Source organism: Bubalus kerabau, chromosome 16 (assembly GCF_029407905.1).
Source record: "Bubalus kerabau isolate K-KA32 ecotype Philippines breed swamp buffalo chromosome 16, PCC_UOA_SB_1v2, whole genome shotgun sequence".
Taxonomy (NCBI): domain Eukaryota; kingdom Metazoa; phylum Chordata; class Mammalia; order Artiodactyla; family Bovidae; genus Bubalus; species Bubalus kerabau.
Window position 1 is genome coordinate 16,137,717 of NC_073639.1, and position 23,811 is coordinate 16,161,527.

Sequence of the window (23,811 nt, forward strand, 5' to 3'; positions counted from 1 at the left end):
ACTCTCAAGAGTCTTCTCCAACACCACAGTTCAAAAGCATCAATTCTTCGGCACTCAGCTTTCTTCACAGTCCAACTCTCACATCCATACATGACTACTGGAAAAACCATAGCCTTGACTAGACGGACCTTTGTTGGCAAAGTCATGTCTCTGCTTTTGAGTATGCTATCTGGGTTGGTAATAACTTTCCTTCCAAGGAGTAAGCGTCTTTTAGTTTCATGGCTGCAATCACCATCTGCAGTGATTTTGGAGCCCCCAAAAATAAAGTCTGACACTGTTTCCACTGTTTCCCCACCTATTTCCCATGAAGTGATGGATATGAAGAGTGAATAAGCTGATGTTGGCACACGCAGAATATCGTCTGCCTGACCCAGAGTAAGCCCTGTGTATTGGGTTGGCCAAAATAGTCATTTGGGTTTTTCCATACAATGTAATGGAAAAAACTGAACAAACTTGCTTGGCCAACCCAATAATGATTTTTCTGCAGTCTGTATTCCACCTGCCAACATACAAATAAAGGCCAAAAAGTCCGTGAACTCCAGATACTGCTTCTGAAGTCCTCCCAGAGATGGGATGAATAAAATTACTGGAGAGATTGTTCCTCTCTCTTAGTAATGGCCTCGGACTTTCAGTTTGTACCCTTGTATTTGGTCATTTTCCTGTTCTTCTAGGCCTAAGTCTCCCTTCTGGATAAAGGGAGGTGTATTTTTATTTAAAATTATAGTATATATTTTATAGGGCTTCCCTGGTGGCTCAGACAGTAAAGAATCCACCCTCAATGCAGGAGATCGGGTTTGATCCCTGGGTCAGGAAGATCCCCTGGGGAGGGGAATGGCAACCCACACAGTATTCTTCTTGCCTGGAGAATCCCATGGACAGAGGAGCCTGGTGGGCTACAGTCCGTTGGGTCACAAAGAGTCAGACATGACTGAGCAACTAACACTTACATAGTGTATGTTTTATAATATATAAAATGTTATATGTTTGAATTCTGGTTTTGAAATGTGAAGGATAGATCTCTTGTATGCCATCTACAGGGAAGTAGGAAATTAAGTGAAATAAGTTCAAAAGACACAAAGGACATTTTTCAATGTATTTCCTCTCCTACTCCACAACTCAATACTCATTTCAAAGTTTGGGTTCCATGGTTAGTCCAGTTTCTCTCCTTCCTACCATACCAAATATATATTTTTCCTATGAATTACAACCTTCACCTGGAGGATTGTGTAAATGATTCTCTTTATAGTTCAGTAAAACAACTAGGAAAGTTTAACAAAAACTTACACTTACACGTCGACTTACACTTCAGTTCAATTCAGTTCAGTCGCTCAGTCGTGTCTGACTCTTTTGCAGACCCAAGGACTGCAGCACGCCAGGCCTCCTTGTCCATCACCAACTCCCAGAGTTTAGTCAAACTCATGTCCATTGAGTCGGTGATGCCATCCAGCCATCTCATCCTCTGTCGTCTGTCCCCTTCTCCTCCTGCCTTCACTCTTTCCCAGCATCAGGGTCTTTTCAAATGAGTCAGTTCTTCGCATCAAGTGGCCAAAGTATTGGAGTTTCAGCTTCAACATCAGTCCTTCCAATGAACATACCAAATATATATTTCTCCTATGAAATACAACCTTCTCCTGGAAGAATATGTAAATGATTCTCTTTATAGTTCAGTAAAGGAACTAGGAAAGTTTAACAAAAACATCAACTTACACTTAACATAGCTAAATAACAGCTGACTAGATGAAAAGAAACGGAACTCTGAGTCTTCCTAAGTGTCAAGGGGAGGGTGGTAGGAGAGCCCTGTAAAGACTGTAGACGGGATGTTTGGGTCCAGTCAGTTGAAGCACGTGGCCAAAACTCCCTGTGTGGATTTCCACATGTCCCTTTCGGTCTTGTATGCCATCTACAGAGATAACCATAGGATGCTTTTCAGGCCTCAGAGGTTGGGAATTAAAATTCCACTTGTACTTACCTGTGAAACTGGTATAAGATTGTCCTGTTTTTCTGTCAAAGGTCTAGCCAAGGGGGTTGTTAGCCATCCCCTAGCTGCTGCTGATGTCGCATTTGTGTTCAGTGGTTTGGAAATGCCCTCAAATACGTGGATTCCCTGAACCCATCTCTGGGATGCTGAGAAAACTAGAGAGCTCTTATTTGCATATATTATTTAGTTGTACATCATTTTAGATATCTCCTTCTACATGAAGGACAAAATCTTTTCTTCTATGGTTCAGGAAGCAACAACAGAAGTCCTGATGGTGATGGGACTTCCCTGGTGATCCAGTGACTAAGACCTCGCCTTCCAATGCAGGGACATGGGTTCCATCTCTGACCAGGGAATGAAGATCCCACACGCCTCAGAGCCAAAACACCATGACATAAACAATATAAGCAACATTGTAACAAATTCAATAAAGACTTTAGCTGTGGTCCACATTAAAAAAAGAAATCTTAAGGAAGTCCTGATGGTGAAGTCACACCAGTTAAATGGCAGTTTTCAGTTACAGATGGAATGATAGGAAAAGAACAGGGAAGCACATAAAATGTAAATCATCAGCAAGGGAAGGGCAGCCCAGTGTCGAAATACCTTAAAGGGACTTGCCTGGTGGTCCAGTGGCTAAGATTCCATGCTCCTAATGCAGGGAGCCCGAGTTTGATCCCTGCTCAGGAACTAGATCCCACATGCCACAACCAAAGATCCCGCAGCAAAGATTGAAGATCCCAAGTGCCACAACTAAAACCCAGTGTAGCCAAATAAATAAAAATGAATAAATACCAAAATAAAATATTTTGGAGAATTTGAGCAAAAGACCAGTCATTTAGATGGGCGTGAATGACAGCAAGTCACATAATCCATGACATCCTGTCTGCCTTCCTAAGGGAATCTGCAGGAGGTGGACTTGCTAGCCTTTAGAATGTTCCAGAATGAGTTTCAGGGGACATCCTAGGCAAGCCAGGAGCATAATGTAATGCTGAGGGCTTTGCAGACTAAACCTCACCTGCTCTCACAAGCCACACCTCAGGATGACTCTTGACTAATCTGGTGAGCCTCTCTATGACGGACGGCAGGCCAAGCCATACCCACCAACCTGGAAGTGGGTTGCCATTCTTTTTACTCACTCTAAAAGAGAGACAAAAATTAGAATAACCCAGATGCTTACTGCACCCGTTTTGCCCGTCAGCTTTTGTCCTAGATGGCAGTGCTGTGCTTCCGCAGTGCCGTGTGCCGTGACGCTGGTTGGGTGGTGTTTGCTCTGGCCCAGCGCTCTGTCGTCTCTCCTGGGTCAGTGAGTGAGAACATGAGCTCCATGAAGGCAGGGGCTCCGGGTGGGGCTGGTTCAAGGCTTCTCTGTCCATGGGATTTTCTAGGCAAGAATTATTTACCACACCTGGAATAGTGTCTGAAGACTTACTGCTTACCAGACATTGTGTACTGTTTCATTTCTGGTTATTAAGGGGGAAAAAACCTACAAAGTAGGTACATTTTACAGACGTGAAAACTGAGGTTCAGTCACTTGCCCGATGAGAGTAACAGGGTGATAAGTGGTAGGCGTGGGATTCCACCCAGGGCTCTCTTGTGTCTTGTATCAGCCTTCCTAACAGCTACACTGTACCGCCTCCTGTAGGCTACTGGACATAATAAATTATAAACCTCTGTATGAAGCAACAGCTATGTTAACTGAAAATTAGCTTACTTTAGGATAATCCTGAAAGTCTTTTCTAATCAAATTCTAAAACTATTGTGTTTTGGAATCATCATTTCATGTTCTATAAATGGCACATAATTGCCCCTTTGTTGGTGGCTCAGATGGTAAAGCATCTGGCTGCAATGCAGGAGACCCAGGTTTGATCCCTGGGTCGGGAAGATCCTCTGGAGAAGGAAATGGCAACCCATTCCAGTACTCTTGCCTGGAAAATTCCGTGGATGGAGGAGCCTGGTAGGCTATAGTCCATGAGGTTGCAGAGAGTCAGACACAACTGAGCGACTTCACTTTCACTTTCACTTTAGTGGTTGGAATAAATCAGCATCAACAAGTTTGACTTTCTGTGAGCATTTGTCTCTGAAGAGAAAATGTGTGTGTGTGTGTGTATGTGTGTGTGTGTGTGTGTGTGTGTGTGTTGGAGAGGAGGACCCAGACTAGCATTTAGTGATGCTGGAAAAAGAGTGGCCTTCTTGGATTACATTATAATGGGGAGACCATGTATCCCAGTGACTCTTAAAGGCAAACATGGGTTTTTAAGCTGAGCGATTCACAAGGAAGAGATAGAATTCAAATAACAATGTGTAGGACATTTGAAGAGTAAAATTATGGATGGTTCTAACTAAGAACAAAGAGAACAAAAGTGGGACATCTCCATGACAACTAGAGAGCCAAGCAACTGGATTCCAGATTCGCCTGCAGCTCTCTTCAAAACTCCTTGGAAAGTCTGAGAAAGCATTTAAATGGAAAACAAGTCAAGTGAATTCAGGTGAGTGAATCTCTGAGAGACAGGAAATGATCCAGGTGATTGGAGTATACTCTCTCTTAGGGAAGTGGGAAAGTAAGTGAAGTAAGTTCAAAAGACACAAAGGACATTTTTCAATATATTTCCTCTCCTACTCCACAACTCAATGCTCATTTCAAAGTTTGGGTTCTGTGGTCATTCAGTTTCTCTCCTTGCTACCATATCAAATATATATTTCTCCTGTGAAATACAACCTCCTCCTGGAGGAATGTGTAAATGATTCTCTTTATAGTTCAGTAAAGCAACTAGTATTTGTTCTTGTTCAGGCTTTTTCGATGGGAAACATTGCTTCATCCTCTGTTCTTAAATAATCGATCATTCATGTATTGAGTGGGGGCTCAGCAGTAAAGAATCTGCCTGCAATACAGGAGAGGCAGGAGATGCTGGTTCAATCCCTGGGTTGGGAAAATCCCCAGGAGAAGGAAATGGCACCACACTCCAGGGTTCTTGCCTAGAAAATCCCATGGACAGAGGAGCCTTGCAGTGTACCGTCCATAGGGTTGCAAAGAGCTGGACCTGACTGAGCACACGCGCACGCACCTGTGCTCAAACACTGCAGGAGATTAAGGGACTTTGCCAATGTTCAGAGGGAAACAAAACTTGTACAAAAGAAAGTCATGGCATCATAAGCAAATGCTAAATTTATGGGATGCAATTGTTGCAAGAAAGGGGACCCCTTCCAGGGCCCAAGAGTGGGCTCTTGTCTAACACTCAGAAGTGAGTTGTCCAGTGAGACACACGTGCCGACAAAGCAAAGACTTTACTGGGTAGGGGCGCCCAGGCAGAGAGCAGGAGGGTAAGGGAACCCAGGGCGACTGCTCTGCCACGTGGCTCAGAGTCTCGGGTTTTATGGTGATGCGGTTAGTTTCTGGGTTGTCTGTAGCCAATCATTCTGACTCGGGGTCCTTCCTGGTGGTGCACGTATGGCTTAGCCAAGATGGATTGCAGTGAGGAGGATTCTGGAAGATTGTTAGAACATATGGACTGGAGTCTCTTCTCTCCTTTTGACCTTTCCTGAATTCTTCTGGTAGGTGGTAGTTTGTTAGTTCCAGGAACTCCTGTTGTAAAATAACTCATGTAAGTGGTTACTATCTTGCCTGGCCAGGATGGGTGGTGTCAGTCAATGGGTCCCCTAACACAACTCAGAAGAGAGGCTTCATTCTTCAAAAGAAGAAGAAATCAGTAGGAAGCCCACCTTCACAGTGGAGGAAAATGTAAAGATGAGCCTGCAAGAACCCATAGAATTTAGTCACCCAGAAAGAAAGGACAAGATCTAGGCGGGGGCTCAGCGTTCACAAAGACACGTGCTAGGCCTGAGCCAGTGACAGCAATTGGCAACTGGGAGATGATGTAGAGAACAAACATGTGGACACAGCAGGGAAGGAGGGCGGACGAAATAGAGAGGAGCGTTGACATATATGCGCTACTGTGTGTAAAACAGCTAGCTAGTGGGAAGCTGCCATGCAGCACAGGGAGCTCAGCTCAGTGCCCAGTGATGCCCCAGAGCGGTGGGGTGAGGGGGTAGGAGAGAGGCCCAAGAGGGAGGGGATCTATGTACACATAGAGCTGATTCACTTTGTTTTACAGCAGAAACCAACACAACATTGGAAAGCAATTATACTCCAATAAAAAAAATAAGGTTAAAAATAAAAAGTGAACCGTTGTCTAATTCTGCCTCTACCGCCTAACCAATGTATGATGTTAGGCAGGTCATTCTAACCCTCAGTTGCCTTGCGTTTCATCAGGGAAATCGCCACTTGCTTCTTAGGGCTGTTGTAAGGATTAAATGAGATAATGCAAGCAAAGCCCTTACAAAATGGCAGTGTCATAATCCTTCTCTATTGACGTTAAAGGATAGAGGACTTGATGAATGGGCGCTGGAAAGTCATTGTAATTCTTGAGCAGGGTCTTGGCTTTAATTAATGTGGGTCTTAGGAAGATTAATCTGGCTGTGGTTTGTAGGATTGATGAAAGGAAGAGTCTGAAGACAGGGGGTTCTGTCAGGAGGCCCAGAGTCATTTGGCTTGATTTTATGAGGAACTGAATTAGGAAGGTGGCCGTGAAGACTGAGGGAGAAGGACAGCGCTAGATGGAAAAAAGACTGTCCAGAACTTGGTGACTTGATCTACAAGTCAACAGACAGATGGAGTTAGTCAAAGATGAGCCCCAGACTCTGAGCTGTAGAAACCAGGTAAGCATATGCTAGCCCTGCACTCAGAAGGGAAGCCAAGGTGATCCGGGCAAAAGCTACAGAAAGCAGGTCCCAAGAAGGCAAGGATCTGGTCTGTGTTATTTCTCTTTATGTCCTCAGCACTAGAAGTAGTAACTCACATATAGCAGAAGCCCAGAAAGTATTTTTTGAATGCATGATGGGTGGATGGAATGAAAGAATGAGTAGATGGTGAGAGCGTCATGCATCTGCAAGTAAACTCGGAACAATTACGTAAAGTAGATGGGTTTTATTTTTATTTGGCCATGCCAGTTTTTAGCTGTGGCATGCGAACTATTAGTTGCAACATATGGAATCTAGCTCCCCCACCAGGGATAGAACCCAGGCCCCCTGCAGTGGAGCGAGGGATCCTAGCCAGGGGGCCACCAGGGAAGTCCCAGTAAATGGGTTTTATATTTTAAGTAATAGAGCAGCCTTCTATATAAAGGTCCATATTTAACCTAGAGGGGAAAAAAAAAGTATTTCTCAGGAAAAATTTAAAAACCATCCATCCAATAGAAAGAGGTAACTGTTAAAACTTAGAACGCTGATACAAAGGGAATTTTCTAATTCAGAGAACATAAAATAAACATGTTCAAAATAGGGGAAAGAAAACCCCACTTGTTCTGGTATATATTATCCTTCCCATCCTGGGTATAGGATAAAAGAAACTCCTTACTTGCTTGTTAGAAGAAGAAAGCTCGCACTTGAAGTTCTTACTTGGCAGATGTCAGTTGAAAGCTCTGCTTATGGAATATGCCGCAGTGTCAAAGTCTGTTGGATAATTTTAGACGAATGTGTCATGTGTGACATGGAAATATGGCATGCTCTACATTAGTGATTTCCCAAGTGTTTGGAGCAGGTAGTAATGTGCTGAGAAAGTGCTCTTTATCTCTCCACACAGTGTACTTGTAGAGCAGTGGGGAAATGCTTCTGGTGGAAATTACTTTAGTCAGAAAAAGAATCCATTTACAATATGCGCCTTCTAACATCTTTCAGACAATGCATTGTATTAAAGAGGCATTTTTTGATTAATGTTTTATAAACATTTTTCAGCATGACAGCTTAAAGTCCCTGTAAAATTGTAAATGCGCGCGTGGTGTTCACTTCCATAAAGTCAAACGCCATCTCATATAGTCTAGTCGGATCCTGTCAACCACAGTGACACAGAATCAGTACCTGGGAGCATTAAAATTAATTTGCTTCATTTATATTACTGCAGTGATCGCAAGATGAAAAGAGTCCTATATTTAAATTTTACTTGAAAAAGAAAACTCTTTCGAGTAAGTTTGTTTGGTTTTTTGAAATTATTGCCCCTTTTCTTCTCTCCCTAGTTAATGAATGGAGTGAAAATGGAGTGATAGTCTACACAGTAACTTGATGATGGGGTCTGGATTAGCACAATTCCAATCCTTCAGCATTCTCCTTCTGAGCACTAAGATGCTCAGAGATGAAGGCGAAACAGTAGCTGACCCTAAAAAGCCCACAGCTTAGTAAGGGTCAAACACATCCACACACACACACGAAGCAAGCAGTAATAATAAATGCAGCAAATGCCAGGCTGGAATGCACCTCATTTGGGTAAGCCTAGAGCAGAAAGGAGGCTTGCGACAATAAGGATGACTTCCCTGAGGAGGCAAGCTTGGGAACTGAGGGCTTAAAGGTTGGGCAGGTCAAGAAGTGGGTGACAAGAATTCTGAGCAAAAAAAAAAAAAAAGCTCATTGGCAAAGATCAAGAGGCGAGACCTCTTGAGCCTGGAGGAGGGGCAGAGCTAGAAGGAGAGGGTACTGCGCTCTCGGTGGCTGGAGCACAGCGGGAGTCGCGGGGCGGGGTGGTGAGCTGTAGAGGGGTTTGTACTCAGTCTGGCTCCTGACTGGAAAATACCCTGCACAAGACAAGCCTGAAGGCAGAGAGCCCGGTTTGGGGAGAGTGCGGGGGCACAGGTGAGGCCCACCGTGCCCTGAAGGAAGGTTACGGGGAGGAGGTATGAGTGGTCACCCAGTGGCTGCTGAGCCTCCTTAGTGAGGCTTTGTCACATGCTGTAGTTAATCTGTTCAGCGAGTGCTCATTGAATGAATGAGTGAGTGATGGGGTGAGCTATTAAAAGGCTGGGTGAAGAGGATGAAAGGGCGGTGCATTACATGGGCTTCTGGAAAAGGAGATCTAGCCCATGTTCTCTGATTTGACTTGAAGATCAAGTTTTGCCAAATTCATGGCCAGGTGACAGAAATCGCAGGGTGGGAAATGCAGCGGCAGGTGCTGGGAATCTCTCTATTGCATTTCCAGTGTTCATCCTGACAGTGCTGGAAACCCAGCCAGGAGGCCCTAGAACAGAGATCATAAACTCACTGCTTCCAAGCGATCGTGGCCACTGCCTGGACCACTCGGGCGTGGAGAAGTTAATTCTCCTCCCCTCATGCACCTCTCCCAGCTTCTCTTTCTACTCTGACTCTTGAGAAAATGAAAAGGCGCTAAGCAGAAGCTACTGATTTGGGGCCAGAAGGGCAGACAGGGAGAAACTGAAGGAAGGCATGGGAAAGAAAGACTGAGACCCAGAGGAGACTGCAAAGACACTAATGATTTTTTTTTAATTTTATTTTTAAACTTTACATAATTGTATTAGTTTTGCCAAATATCAAAATGAATCCGCCACAGGTATACATGTGTTCCCCATCCTGAACCCTCCTCCCTCCTCCCTCCCCATACCATCCCTCTGGGTCATCCCAGTGCACTAGCCCCAAGCATCCAGTATCGTGCATCGAACCTGGACTGGCAACTCATTTCATACATGATATTTTACATGATTTGAAAGGAAAGTGACTCATCGGATGACGGAGAAGGAAGGGAGCATTCCAGACCAAGGCGACAGAAAGGTTCCCAAAACAAAGAGCTTGGCTCTGGAGTCTCGGTCCCCTCGTGCAGGGACTAGCCTGTCGCAAATCCACCCTTAGAGGGTGACAAGACAAGCAGAGGGACCTGACCCTCATCTTCGGAAGCCAAGTTTTCCTCTCTGATTTTATTTTCAATCATATTTTTAACAGTCACCAGGAAGAGTGGCGATAGGAAATCTGATGAACAATTAACAAGAATGAGAGACTTCACTGGTGGCCCAGGGGCTAAGACGCCACGCTTCCAGTGCCAGGGGCCTAAGTTTGATCCCTGGTTAGGGAACTAGATCTCACATGCCTCATCTAAAGATCCTGCAAGCTGCAGTGAAGATTGTAGATCCCATGTGTCACAAGTGAGATCTGGCACAGCCAAATAAATAAACAGTGAACCAGAAGGTATTGCAGGCTCACAAAGTGGTGAAGGGAAATCCCTGCTTTGTTTGACAAATGGCTACAGCAGCTGCCAGTCATGGTAGAACCCTCTCTTGAGGTGGATGGCTGGGGTGCCAGGCTGAGGGAGAGAAGGTCTGTGTCTCCAGGGTGAGTCGGGCAAACGCACCAGCCCATCAACCCAGGGACAATTAAACAGCTGGAAAACTGGAAAGTGGAGAGGGGACAATGAATAGCTGAAGCTGGAGGAATAAAGGAAGAAGTTGGACATCTCAGAACCTATCAGTAGAAGTCTGGAGAGGAAATGAAGGTCAGCCTTCCTAGGAGGGGCATAAGGGGCTATCTACTGGGGCTAACCCCCAGGCACCTGCCCCTTCTCCAGACTTCCTGTGGTGCCCTCTCCGAGCAGAACCATGCAGGGAGCCATGAACTGATGAGGAGGAGTGATGTTTGCAGAGTCCCAACCCCGTCAGCAAATATGTACAGAGGAGTATATTGGAAGATGAAATGAAAGAGCTGAAGAACCAGCCCCAGGCCAGAAGAGAACTTCACATGCATTGGTACTAGGGACCACAGGAGGTAGAAGGTCAGTTGTACACTGGAAGCTTCTGGAAGTCAGCTTCCATCTGGAGTTCCCTTGCAGCTATGAGAACAGGCCTCACAGTTACTGAGCTCCTGGCTGATGTGAAATCACAGGAACACCCCTGTGAGAAGCAGGGGAGTCCAAGGTCTGATGCCTCGGGCGTACTACTGGGAGGAACCCGAGGGGAGAGAGTCCCAAAAAGACTCTGGATCGGAGAGCTCTTTGCAGCCCAGGTCCTCTTCTGCTTCATGGAGCCACCATCCCCAGGACGTCTTAAGACCTCAGAGGCCCTGACCCCAGCCTGACACAGAGAACTGGAAACCCAGGGGACCTGGATTGCAGTAAAGACCCCACCTCTTGGGAAAGTTACCCAGTCTCTAGGTATTTCATTCATATGGGAGAGCCCTTGACAGCACCTGGCATCTAGTTAAGCGCCTACCGCACACAGAAACATTATTGTCAGCATTACTGTTATCTTTTCATCGCGCTACAGCGAGCTGCTGAGGTCCTTTCCATTATGATACCTTGTGCATCTTGCTTATTGGGGAGGTAGCTCTGCGACTGTAGCTGTGAACTTGCTTCGGCTTACTGAAGAACGACACAGAGCCCGCCTGAGCGTAGCCAAGAAAGTGGAACTCAGGTGATTTAGCCCAGCAGCCATGGGCCTTGAATTTTGAGTGAGAAATTCCTGCTCTGATCACTTTTAGAAACAAATACTTCCAAATTTATATCATTTGCTCTCTTTGTGCCCCACGGTTACTCCACCCCACCCTCCAACTCATTCACATCATCATTTTGGGCCAAATAACCTCTCCTGAGAATTTCCCTGGTGGTCCAGTGGTTAAGAATCCACCTTCTAATGCCAGGGACGCAAGTTCGATCCCTGGCCAGGGAACTAAGATCCTACATGCCTCAGCACCACAACAAAGATCCAGAGCAGCCAAAAAAAAAAAAAAAGTAATAGTCTTTTCCGAAAATAGGAAGAATATATGTTTAGATCTTCTTCGTTTCTCATTGTAATAATTTTCTGGAACCATAATATTGGATGTTGCAAATTCAAATCCAATAAATGGAGTAAGCATATTACATTCAAAAACAAAGCTCCTTTGTTCTTTATATTAGTGAGAAGACAGAAACTGTGCAAGACTAAACATTTGGAGCGTCGAGAGAGACATTGTTTGGGAAGAGTTAAGTGTTTGCAGTTTATGGCAATGATATGTGAGGCTATGAAAAAGAAAGCAGCCATGAAATACATTTTTGCATAAAGGTTTGAAATTTATTAGAAGGTAAAAATAATTGAAAAAGCAGAGCTTTCCTCACCGGGTTATAATAAAACGTTATTTATGGGCCATCATTGCATGTGTTTAGGAGCTTGGTTCCTTTTCAGTGGCTGGTCTCAGAGAAACAAAAAGAAAGCTCAGCTCTTAAAGCTGTTCAGATGACAGAACTGATGTGCATACACAATCTTCTGATGACTGGGTCACATTAAAGCAATTGGTGATAACAGTCAAAGCACCGGAGTCTGAATTCTGTTACAGAAGCTTAATAGGTACACCTGCTAGGTGGGTACTTAGAAACTCTGCATGCTTTGCCATGGTGCAGCAGAGCTGCAGACTCATTTAGTAGTAGTATGCATTTACCTAAGCTCTGGTAAGACCTTCACTGTGGGGTTTAATCACTCAGCACAGATTTTAGAATTTTCATCTGCCATACACAATACTGCTTAAAGCGCTTTGAGCTTCTTGGCCAAAAGAGTGGGCAAAGCCTTTATGACTGTCTCTTTGGCTAAAGTACCCTCCTCTTTATCTTATCAAATCCTTTCAGCCCCAAAGTGAACTTAGGTGCTTTGAATGGTGTCTAGCAGGCCTCCCTAAAGACCAGTGGAGCGTTTTGCTACTAAGCAAATGATCCATTTTTAACCTCTACTGGTACGCCTCAGTCTTCTCTCCTCTCTTTGTTAGGAGGTGAGAGTTACCCGTGCCCTTGAACTGACCCCGTTTGCAGTTTTAATCTGTTCTCGAGCTTACAGCTTTACATAGTAAAAGGAGGATGGAAAGATTTGGTGATTCATTCGAGACATTCCCTGTTTGGTTCTGTGAATATCCACAGGGGAAAGATGGTGCATGCCAATGTCCAGTTTTAACGGCCCGTGTCTAGTTTGATGACAGACTGAATTTGCCTCTGGGTTTTCTGTCTTCTTTGTTCATCAGGAATCCCAATGCTGAAGATCGTGTTTGCAGGCCACGAGTACCTCTCTTTAATATCCGTCCCCTTGCTCATCTACCACCCGGTGCAAATCCTCCTGGGAAGCGTGCTCGTGCCAACAATAAAGTCCTGGATGGTGTCAAGGCAGAAGGTGAGACTCTAGAAGGATCTTCTCTGGATCCAAGTCACATCGAAGTGCTATTTCTGAATCTTAGCCATTTATACATGTTAGCATTTGCACATATAACCTTGTTCTCGAGTACACATTTTCTTAACTAAATTCAGTAATAATGATGCATTAATCCATTCCAGTACTTTGGCCACCTCATGCAACGAGTTGACTCATTGGAAAAGACTATGATGCTGGGAGGGATTGGGGGCAGGAGAAGGGGATGACAGAGGATGAGATGGCTGGATGGCATCACTGACTCAATGAACGTGAGTCTGAGTGAACTCCGGGAGTTGGTGATGGACAGGGAGGCCTGGCGTGCTGTGATTCATGGGGTCGCAAAGAGTCGGACACGCCTGAGCAACTGAACTGAACTGAATCCATTTCAATTTGAACAAGAGAGTTGAGGACCAATTGTTCTACATTGTTATAAAAGCACAATGATACTTAAAATGCAGTCTTTAAAAGCTGTTTTTAATTTGCTTATGTTGAAGGGCATATTACAGTGGAGTAAAGGTTCAGTAAATATACTCAAAATATACGTGCCCCACCGCTCGGATGCCCACCGTCTTTGCCTCGCCTCTTCATTCACATGTGTCCTGATTTCACGTTTTTCTAAACATAATAGCACTTGGATTTATCTAGTCGCTTTCTCTTTAATTTTCCAGACTCTTCACAACTTCTTTGTATTGCCAAACTATGTGTTTGAGAATTAAGTAAGAGTTCAGTAGCAAACGAGGCCACACAGAGATGTCAATTTCACCACACTCGGCTCAGAAGCCTTCTTACTTATTTGATATTTGTGGATTTATAAAATTATGTGCGCTAAGTCACTTCAGTCATGCCCAATTCTTTATGACCCTGTAGACCGTAGCCCTCCAGGCTCCTCTGTCCATGGGATTCTCCAGGCAATAATACTGGAGTGGGTTGTCATTTCCTCCTCCAGGGGATCTTCCCAACCCAGGGATTGTACCCACATCTGTTACATCTCCTGTGTTGGCAGGCCAAGGTTCTTTACCTCTAGCACCACCCAGGAAGCCCCAAACTATATATCAAATTAAAAACCAAAATAAAACAAAGTGAGTGACTCATACAAAATGTAGAGGCAGTACCTACTGCAGAGGCACCCATAGAGCTGACTCCTTCCCAGCGGCTCAGACTTTGCAAGACTACTTTCAGCCCACTTTCAAGGTGGCAGCTGTCACAGGAGATGACCAGGAGAAGGAGACAGCCAGTGACAGACCCCCTGTGTCATGTCCTTCAGTTCAGTTCACTCACTAAGCCATGTCCAACTCTTTGCGACCCCATGGACTGCAGCACGCCAGACTTCCCTGTCCATCACCAATACCCAGAGGTTGCTCAAACTCGTGTCCTTCAAGTCAGTGATGCCATCCAACCATCTTATCCTCTGTCGTCCCCTTCTCCTCCTACCTTCAATCTTTCCCAGCATCAGAGTCTTTTCCAATGAGTCAGTTCTTCTCATCAAGTGGCCAAAGTACTGGAGTTTCAGCATCAGTTTTTCCAATGAATATTCAGGACTGATTTCCTTTAGGATTGATTGGTTGGCTCTCCTTGCTGGCCAAGGGACTCTCAAGAGTCTTCTCCAACACCACAGTTCAAAAGCATCAATTCTTCGGCGCTCAGCTTTCTTTATAGTCCAACTCTCACATCCATACATGACTACTGGAAAAACCATAGCTTTGGTCTAGTTTGGTCGTAGCTTTTCTTCTTCAAGGAGCAAGCATCCTTTAATTTCATGGCTGTAGTCACCATCTGCAGTGGTTTTGAAGCCCAGGAAAATAAAGTCTCTCAGTTTCATGTCCTAAGTGTCCTGAAAACAGAACAGCCCCGCCACCACCTGTTAAGCTCCACGTATGCTCAGCACGTCCAGCCTTCACCAGGTTCAGAGTGTGGACCCTCGAGCCCAGCTGCCCGTTCTGCCACCTTGCCCACGTGACCCTGGCCATGTTTCTTCACTTCTCTGGACCTGTCTCTGCCACTCTAAGACTCATGATAACATCTGCTCTTTACCGTTACGGAGGGTTACGTGGCAGGTGTTTGACAAAAGCCAGCTGATACAGTCATTGTCATTATCCCTAAAGTCTGGGATTCTCTACAACTGTTTGTAGCAAGCTCTGCTGTCCCCACGGAAAACACGGGAACTAGGCCCAGAGAGCTGAGCAACTTACCCAGAGTTATATGGGTAGCGTAGTCAGTGCGAGAGTTAGGACTTGAAACTTGGTCTATTTGTCCACCACAATGATGCTCCAAACAGAAACACAAGATTGTTTTATTTAATTTATTGCAGTTCATTTACAATGCTTTGTTAGTTTCAAGTGTATAGCAACACGATTCGATTACATATAAGAATATGTAGTCTTTTTCAGATTCTTTTTCCATTATAGGTTCAGTTCAGTTCAGTCGCTCAGTCGTGTCCAACTCTTTGCGACCCCATGAATTGCAGCATGCCAGGCCTCCCTGTGGTTATTACAAGATATTGACTATAGTTTCCCTGTGCTATACAGTAGGTTCTTGTTGTTCATCCATTTGATATATAGTAGTGTGTATATGAGAAGGCAATGGCACCCCACTCCAGTACTCTTGCCTGGAAAATCCCATGGATGGAGGAGCCTGGTGGGCTGTAGTCCATGGGGTCACGAAGAGTCGGACATCACTGAGCGACTTCACTTTCCCTTTTCACTTTCATACATTGGAGAAGGAAATGGCAACCCACTCCAGTGTTCTTGCCTGGAGAACCGCAGGGACGGGGAAGCCTGGTGGGCTGCCGTCTATGGGGTCACACAGAGTCGGACACGACTGAGGCGACTTAGCAGCAGCAGCAGTGTGTATATGTAAATCCCAAGCTGTCATAATTGCTCTCCCCCACTACAAGACTGCTTTTAGAAGGTGAGCCCTAGGTCCCCAGACTTCTGAGAGAGTAGCGCTCCAGCACCTTCACTCGTCTTGTTACTGAACAAAACGTAAGCAAACGCATTCTGTGCTGGGGCCACGCCAGGCTGGTCGCTTCCCACTCAGAGTTCCTAGAGGAGTGGTTTAATAACCTTTTTCTTTTACTCTTTTTCCCCTTTGAAAACTTCCACTTGTATTCATGCTCATGGCTAACAATGTGTATATACACAATACTCTAGAATTTATAGATATCAATTTTGACAAAGAATTAAGAAAATTATTTGAAATTCCCAATATTCCATCAATAATATGCAACCCTAGTAAACTGCAAATTAATCAGGATGAAGTTTTCTTCTAAACGTTTAAAAGCTCTGGGATTTATCCTACAGAGTAACAGAAGCATGTCCAAAAGGGAGACTAAAGTGGACAACGCCACTCATTTTTCCCATTTGTACAGAAACCACTCCAAACCAGGAGGTCACTGGCTAATGTGGAATCATCCAGAAGGCTTGAAAATTATTTAGCCATCCCATCTGGCCACAAAAATAAATAGAAAGTGTCCATCGTAAGGGTATCCACAAGTGTCTCCTCCGCTTTGCTGATAATACTAAGACCCACAGGGACCATCTAGCACACAGCAGACGAGATGAGCAGCCATGCCAGGCAAGGGGACATGCCAGAGGCTGTGGCCAGTGAGGTGGGCAGGTAAATTTGTTTGGATCCAGGAGTTTGGATCATGGGTTGTATAATGCTGTCTCGGCAGGCCTCTCGTTCTTCCTTGTAGCATAAATTATCTGGTGTTAATTGATGATCTCACATTGTTCGTGGATACAGTCCAGCTCTAAACGCCATGTTTTCCTTTCTTGCAGGGAGTGAAATTGATGAGGCCAACAGTATAACAAAGGAGGCGGTCGTTCCGCAGCCATGTATATATGTACAGGATTGTACTCACAGTTCTGAAGACTTGTATTTGTGAACGTTGCTGCGATGCATATTTTATTTTTTTACACACAAAAAAATACGATATAACTGTTTAAAGTGCCTTAAAATGTATTTGACGAGAGCATTATTTCCAAAACCTACTTTGTTGGTTACTGCCAGGGGTGGTACAGTATTTTGGAGTTATTTAATTTTCTTTTTTCCTAACGCAGAAAATAGCCGTTGAAAGTGACAAAAAAACACGTTTTCCTCGTACCATCTTCCATGCACTACAGCTCTCTCCTAGTTACTGTACTGTTTGAAATGAGGTCACATCATCAGGAAAATGCCCTTCCCATGACAGTGAATATTTCCAAAATCTTATTTGATTTACCACATGATTCTTTCTTTTTCTGCAACTGTGACATGCCTCTTCCTTATCAACTCAGCAGGGGTCATAGATTGAATAGCTGCTGAAAAGCATATAAGTCATCTGCATTTCTTGATATCATTTTTTAAGACATTCCTTCAAATAGTTTCCACACAGAAATTCCTCAGTTCCATTATAAGAGACTGTGGTGTTCTGTGTCTTAAATTTATTATAAGCTGCTTCAAAGAAAGGGCCTGATGTTTGAGTTATGAGTCAAAGTACATGAGGTTTTGAGATTAAACTACAGGATTTGGGTTTCAGGATTTTTTCAAATTATATTTCAAATGTTTTCTCTTTTTCTTCCATCATTTCTTTCTTACCTGTTTTCCAGCACATTTGGCAACTCCCAAAAGCCAAATGTGAGACACTGAAATGTTACAATTAGTTTGACTGGCAAAATTAATGATGGATTATTCCACATTCCACAACTGAGACAAAATTGTCTTCCTGTTACACTGATGTGCTGAGCACAAATTTCCCCTTTTAGCCAGAAGCAGCCTGTTACATCTTTGAATCAAGTACACTTAAGGCATTTGAAACGTTATTAATGAGAATTTTCCTTGGCAGATTTGACAAATGTTTGCAACATTTTTTAAAAAAATTAAATCACATTGCTGTTATGAATAAATGAAAATATAAAGGTCACAGAGGCAAACAAATGTTACATATACACATTCTGTCTAGCTATGTGGAAAGAAAAACAGACACAGAAGATGCAAAACCATTCATTAACCAAAACAGCAAGTACAATTAGTTCCCAAATTGGCATCAGCTTGCCATGGACTACCCAGTAGTTGCTTCTGCTGTGGCTGGAAGAGCTTTCACGACCCAGTTAGAGAATGAAGTCATTGCTTTATAGAAATGAGGGAACACTTTTTCTCTGCTTCCTGCACACCATTCTGTCACACCTCTCTACTTTTCATGATTTAACAGATGACACTGGCATCCTGAGTTGCACTGAGGCCACATCATACCTTTAGCAGCTGTTTTGTTGTTATTTTATCAATAACAAAGAGTCATTCCTTAGAAGCTCACCGTTTTTACCAATACCATAAATTTACATTACTGTTACTGCCAGCTCTTATCTTGTGTTACTTCTGAGTCATTTCAATGTCACTGAAACTCATAAATTTCACAAGAGTTAGCCTCAGTGTAAGTTTTAAGGCTAGTGCCAGACCCTGCACAAATCTATGCTAAACAGGCTATTTGTCAAGAATTCCTGTTGTCAAGAAATTCACTTGTGTCTAAAACTACAGCAATTTTGCTTGGTATTTTTGATGCTTACATATGCAGCACAGAAAGGTTTTTATGTTTTTTTCTACAAACTTCTTTGAATTTCAGAGTAAATGGAATTGTCTGTCTGAGCTATCATAAAAATCTTCAGCCTAGTATTAGAATACTGATTTTTTTTCCCCTCAACTGATCTACCTCTATTGTCTTTCACCTATAGTAGGTGTGACTATGGGATAAAATTCAACTAAAAATGCTATAACATTTTATCTTTTGCTTTAAAAAAGTGTCTTCTGTTTTCAAATAATCTTTACATAGTGAATTTTGGTGGCTTTATTGGTATGTTTATGCCTATTTCTTTTTTTACACAAATGCTGTGCATATTTTTCCATAAAGGACAAAAAAATAAAATCAAATTTTATTTTTAATTCCTGCTTACTGGGATTTAATTATTCATATCTTGAAATATGTCCATACACTGGTTTACACATTTGTTTTGTCTAAGTGTATTTATGAAAGAACTACATTATATTTATGTTTGCTCATTTTTCCACCTGGATTTTTTTAATAGCTCTTATGAAATTCTATTTTTTAAATGGGTGAGAATATTCATCTTTTCCTGTGCTCTTTTCTAAGTTTTCAAATTTTGTGGGTTCTTTTTATTCTTCCCTCTTCTGGTTAAAACTAACACACCTCTGGCTAATGTTCAGTGTTTATGCTAAATACCAAATTTTTTTAAAAGGATTGGTGAAGTAATGAAGTGGATTATTTATGATGAATGGAAGATGAAAATAATTCTATGATTAAACAAAGATGTTTCAGAAATCACAAGAGAACCTGTGGCTTATTTTTGACCTGGTTTCAAATGCACTCATAATGCCTTTCAAGTTATCTGTAGATTTTTTTTTAATTCATTCCAATCCTCTTATATTATCTGTAGTAAAATGGATATAAATTCCATAGTCTTCCCATGTATCCATCTCAGTAACCCCCCACCATGCCATACTGTTAAAATCCAGAAGTTAGCCCTTGCTGGTTAGAGATTTTCTTAGCATCAGGGTTGAGAACCAAGAGAAACATATTCAACAGAAGGGACAGAATATAGGTGATCTGAGTTTTTTCCACCCTTGTCAATTTTTTCAAGGGTAAGAAAGGTGGACCCCTAGAATGCAGAATGCCCTTTCCAAACCTGGAGTATCTTTATGGGTGAGTACCTGGTGTCGATAGGCCTTCCCAGGTGGCACTAGTGGTAAAGAACCCACCTGCCAGCGCAGGAGACATAAGAGACCCGGGTTCAATCTCCGGGTCAGGAAGATCCCCTGGAGGTGGGCATGGCAACCCTCGAGAGTATTCCTGCCTCGAGAATCCCATGAACAGAAGAGCAAGGGGGGCTACAGTCCACAGGGTCGCACAGAGTCAGACACGACTGAAGCGACTTAGCACGCACGCACCTTGTGCAGAATTCCATACCTTTGTGTTCTTATTTTGCTGTCTTGGCTTCCCTGTAAGGCTGGCGGAAATGTCACCTCCTCCAGGAAGCTTTCCTGCTTGCCCAGCCAGTGCTAGACTTACTCCCTGTTGACACGCCCTTAGAAGGAGTCCCTCAAGTCTTCTAAAGCCTTTGCTTGTCTAATCATCACTTTACATTTCTGTCTCCTCCAACATGGGCCTTGTTTGTTTTTCTCCTGTGCCTAACACCATGCCTGACTCAGATTTATAACCCCCAAAAATATCATTTTCCAAACTGTGACCTTACGAGGTAGGACAAGAACCTTCATAATTATGAGAGCTCTTACCTACACATAGACCATTACTAAGTTACAAGGAAAACTGTCCTTTTTTTGCTACTGTTCCTATTCTGTGCTCAGTCGCTCAGTCGTGTCCGACTCGACTCTGCAATACCATGGACTATGTAGTCCACCAGGCTCCTCTGTCCATGGAATTTTTCATGTAATACTGCAGTGGGTTTCCATTTCCTACTCCAGGGGATCTTCCCAACACAGAGATCAAACCTGTGTCTCTTGCATCTCTTGCATTGGCAGGTGGATTCTTTACCACTGAGCCACCTGGCAAGCCCCCATACTACACTTGATCTTCGCCAAGAGGCCAAAAAGCACTGCCGATCCTGAGTGCTGCTAAGAGAAAGGCATGGCTTCAGAGCTGTGTAAATACCAGCTCTCCAAGCTGAGACTGCAGTGTGATACACAAACAGCTTTCATCTTTTATATTTTGACAGAACAATAAACCCTCAACAATTCATGCTAAATCAGCTCAGGTTGATCTGAATTAGTGAATACTTAATATGCATAAAAATAAAGGGTTTTCCTTATCAGAATTCTGACATACTTACTATAAAGGCTAGATACAAATTATAACTGTCATAGTATTGGTTTATGTAGATATATAGGAAAGGTCTTATAAGAGTTTATTCTCTTCAGCAAAGCAACTAATCTTATTTATACTACAGAGCAGTTTCTCAAATGTGAGTAAAATATTAACATCACTTAAAGGGAAAACAGTTTCTCATAGACCCTGGAGAACTTATCTGTAGAGCCAACGATGAGAAACTGTATTAAACATTAAATGTCGCTCTAACCATGGGTCAGTGCCAATGTGCCTATAAACACAGATGCAGGCAAGAGCCCTGAAGTCGTAGGGCTGAGCCGAGTCACCGGAGGGGGGGGTCACATAGAATATCCCAGGCTCCCCCCACCCCACTGAGGCCTCCAGCATCTCAGACTCCTCACCCACACATGGAATTGTTCCAGTTCCTCGATTTCTACCGAACCTTGGACACACTGAGTTTGCAGGGCAGGGGCCGGGGTGGGGTGGGGTGGGGTGCGGTACACAAACTTAAAATGGGATGTTAGGGGAAAAAAAAGAAGATTAGACATCCTGTTCCCACCCATGTCCCAGTCACCCTCCCACCTGGAATTTCTCACTCTCCCTGGTAACCGCCCCCCCAACCTGCCCTGTTACCATCTCTCCCTCTCCCCCTCCCCACCTTCTCCTCCCTTCTGCCCTCTACCCTCAAGTTCACAGATGTTCAGATGTTTGCTCATTCTCTGACTTCCTGAACTTGCCTTGGGGCCGATGGCTGTAACTTTCCTCTTGCTGAGCTAGCTCGCATTCCTACACGGAACATTGGAGCCAGGCAATATGAGGGTTCGGGTGTGTCCTGAACGAGCTGCAGCCGAAACATCGGGGAGTCGTGACTCTTCTTTCTATGCTAACAAAACAGGCAACCTTTGTGAGTGGGCAATTTATACAAATTGCATAACAGACATTTTTAAATATTCAGTCTTACCAGAGACTAGAAGTATTCATTTAAATGAGGTACTAGTTTTCACCTATGAGATTAACAAAAAGTTTAAATCTTGATAATATTCAAATATTGAGAAGGGTTTGGGGAGAGGGACCTCATGCCCTCCTAGGGGGAGCATAAGTGGGGATGGAATTTTATGGAGGGCTATTCAGTCATACCATCAGAAGTTTAAATATACGTGTTGTTCGGTTCAGCTCTTTCCCTTCTGTGAATCCAGAAACAGGTAAGAGCCCAAGGATCTGTTGACAAAGATGTTTTCAGAGCATTGATAATGCTAACAGGTCACCCCAATTCCCCAACTCAAGGAAATGTTTAAATACTCAATGGTATGTTCTTACTATAGAACATGATTTAGGCATTCAAAGAAATAAGGGTAGATTACTAGAACATGATTTAGGCATTCAAAGAAACAAGGGTAGATTACTGTGTAATGACGATATATTGTTGAGTAGGAGGAAGAATAAATTTCAGGAAAAAATAGTTTTGTCATCCTAGTTTCATAGGTTCTATTCTTTTTCATTAGTTAAAATATATATTACAGATGTGTAGGGACACTACACAAAGTGTTCAGAAGGGTGATTATAAGTAACATTATTGAGCTTTTTCTTTAGGCCAGGCACTATTCCAGGTAGGGTTAGGTAGGTAGCATTATCCCCATTGTATAGATGAGAAACAGTTCTGGACTAAGTGGCTTGGCAAGGTCACAAAATTAAGTGGGCACATTTTAACCACTTGTAGTCTACTTAACAGTGGTGACTCCTGGGACCAGGAATGCAGCGCTGTTCATACTTTTAACTGTACATTTTTTTTAAGATTTTTTTTAAATGTTTTGGTTGTGGTGGGTCTTTGTCTCTGCGCTGGGGCTTTCTCTAGCTGCAGCGAGTGTGGGCTCCTCCTCGTTTCCGAGCACGGCTTCTCACTGTGGTGGTCTGTCTCACTGCGGGGCACTGGCTGCAGGAGCACAGGCTTCAGTACTTGTGGCACCTGGGCACTAAGGTAGTTCAGGAGTTGTGGCACCCAGGCTTAGCTGCTCCCAGAAATGTGGGATCCTCCCAGACTAGGAATCAAACTGATGTCCCTTGCACTGCAAGGTGGATTCTTAACCACTGAACCACCACGGAAGCCCTGTCCATTTGATTTTAATCACACTTTGAAGTTCTAACATGCATGAGGCATGAACCACGGCTACCTCTTCCACATCTTGAGCAGACAGCATAATTCATTTCTGAACCTTGGTGCACTTGTCAAGCAAAACAGCTTCTGGCTGAGAAGCGTCTCTAAACACATCCTAGGGGGGAGATCAGGGAATCTGACTGCCCCCTCATTGACATGAGAGGAATTTTGAGCCAGAGTCGACAGTATGAGGAAGGGGACCGAAAGGTCCAAGAATTGGGAGAAGAGGAACAAATGAGAGGAAGAGGGCTCAGCACCTGGCTACAAGGCCAAAGAGAAAAGACAGTCCAGCGGGATGTCTGATGTCCTAAGTGATAGTGATGTGCTGTGCTGTGCTTAGTCATCCAGTCCTGTCTCTTTGCAACCCCATGGACTGCAGCCCACCAGGCTCCTCTTTCCTTGGGGATTCTCCAGGCAAGAATACTACAGTGGGATGCCCTCCTCCACGGGATCTTCCCAACCCAGGGATCGAACCCAGGTCTCCTGCATTGCATACGGATTCTTTACTGTCTGAGCCACCAGGGATAGTGATAGCGGTGGTTGTTATTCTTGTTATCATCACTGTCACCCTTTTTACGTTTTTTCCAGCTTTATTGAGGTATAATTGACAAAACTGTAAGCTATCTGAAGCGTTTGTGAAAGAATTCCCACAATTAAGTTCATTAACATATCCTTCACTTCACATAGTTACTTTTGTGCATGAGGATGCTTAATATCTAGTCTCTTAGCAAATTTCAGTTACACAACACAGTATTATCAACTACAACAAGCTGTCCATTAGATCCTCAGACCTTGTTCATCCTATAATAGAAAGTCTGTACCCTTTTACCAAAGTATTGGAGCTTCAGCTTCAGCATTAGTCCTTTCAATGAGTATTCAA

General features: G+C 43.6%; 1 protein-coding gene across 14 annotated transcripts in view; it reads left to right on the plus strand.

Annotated features, from left to right (window-relative positions):
• Positions 1–18,861, plus strand: part of SLC10A7 (solute carrier family 10 member 7) — a 312,501-nt gene extending 293,640 nt beyond the window's left edge. For 11 of the 14 annotated variants that reach the window (XM_055550397.1, XM_055550395.1, XM_055550404.1 and 8 more), the window contains 2 exons: positions 12,782–12,927; positions 16,725–18,861. In XM_055550397.1, coding sequence (XP_055406372.1) covers positions 12,782–12,927; positions 16,725–16,831 — 253 coding nt within the window. In that variant the 3' untranslated portion in view covers positions 16,832–18,861. Of the gene's footprint in view, positions 1–12,781; positions 12,928–16,724 lie in introns of those variants that run through there. The other 3 variants (XR_008703526.1, XR_008703527.1, XR_008703523.1) reach the window with 1 other exon arrangement.
• The last annotated feature ends 4,950 nt before the right edge of the window (positions 18,862–23,811 follow it).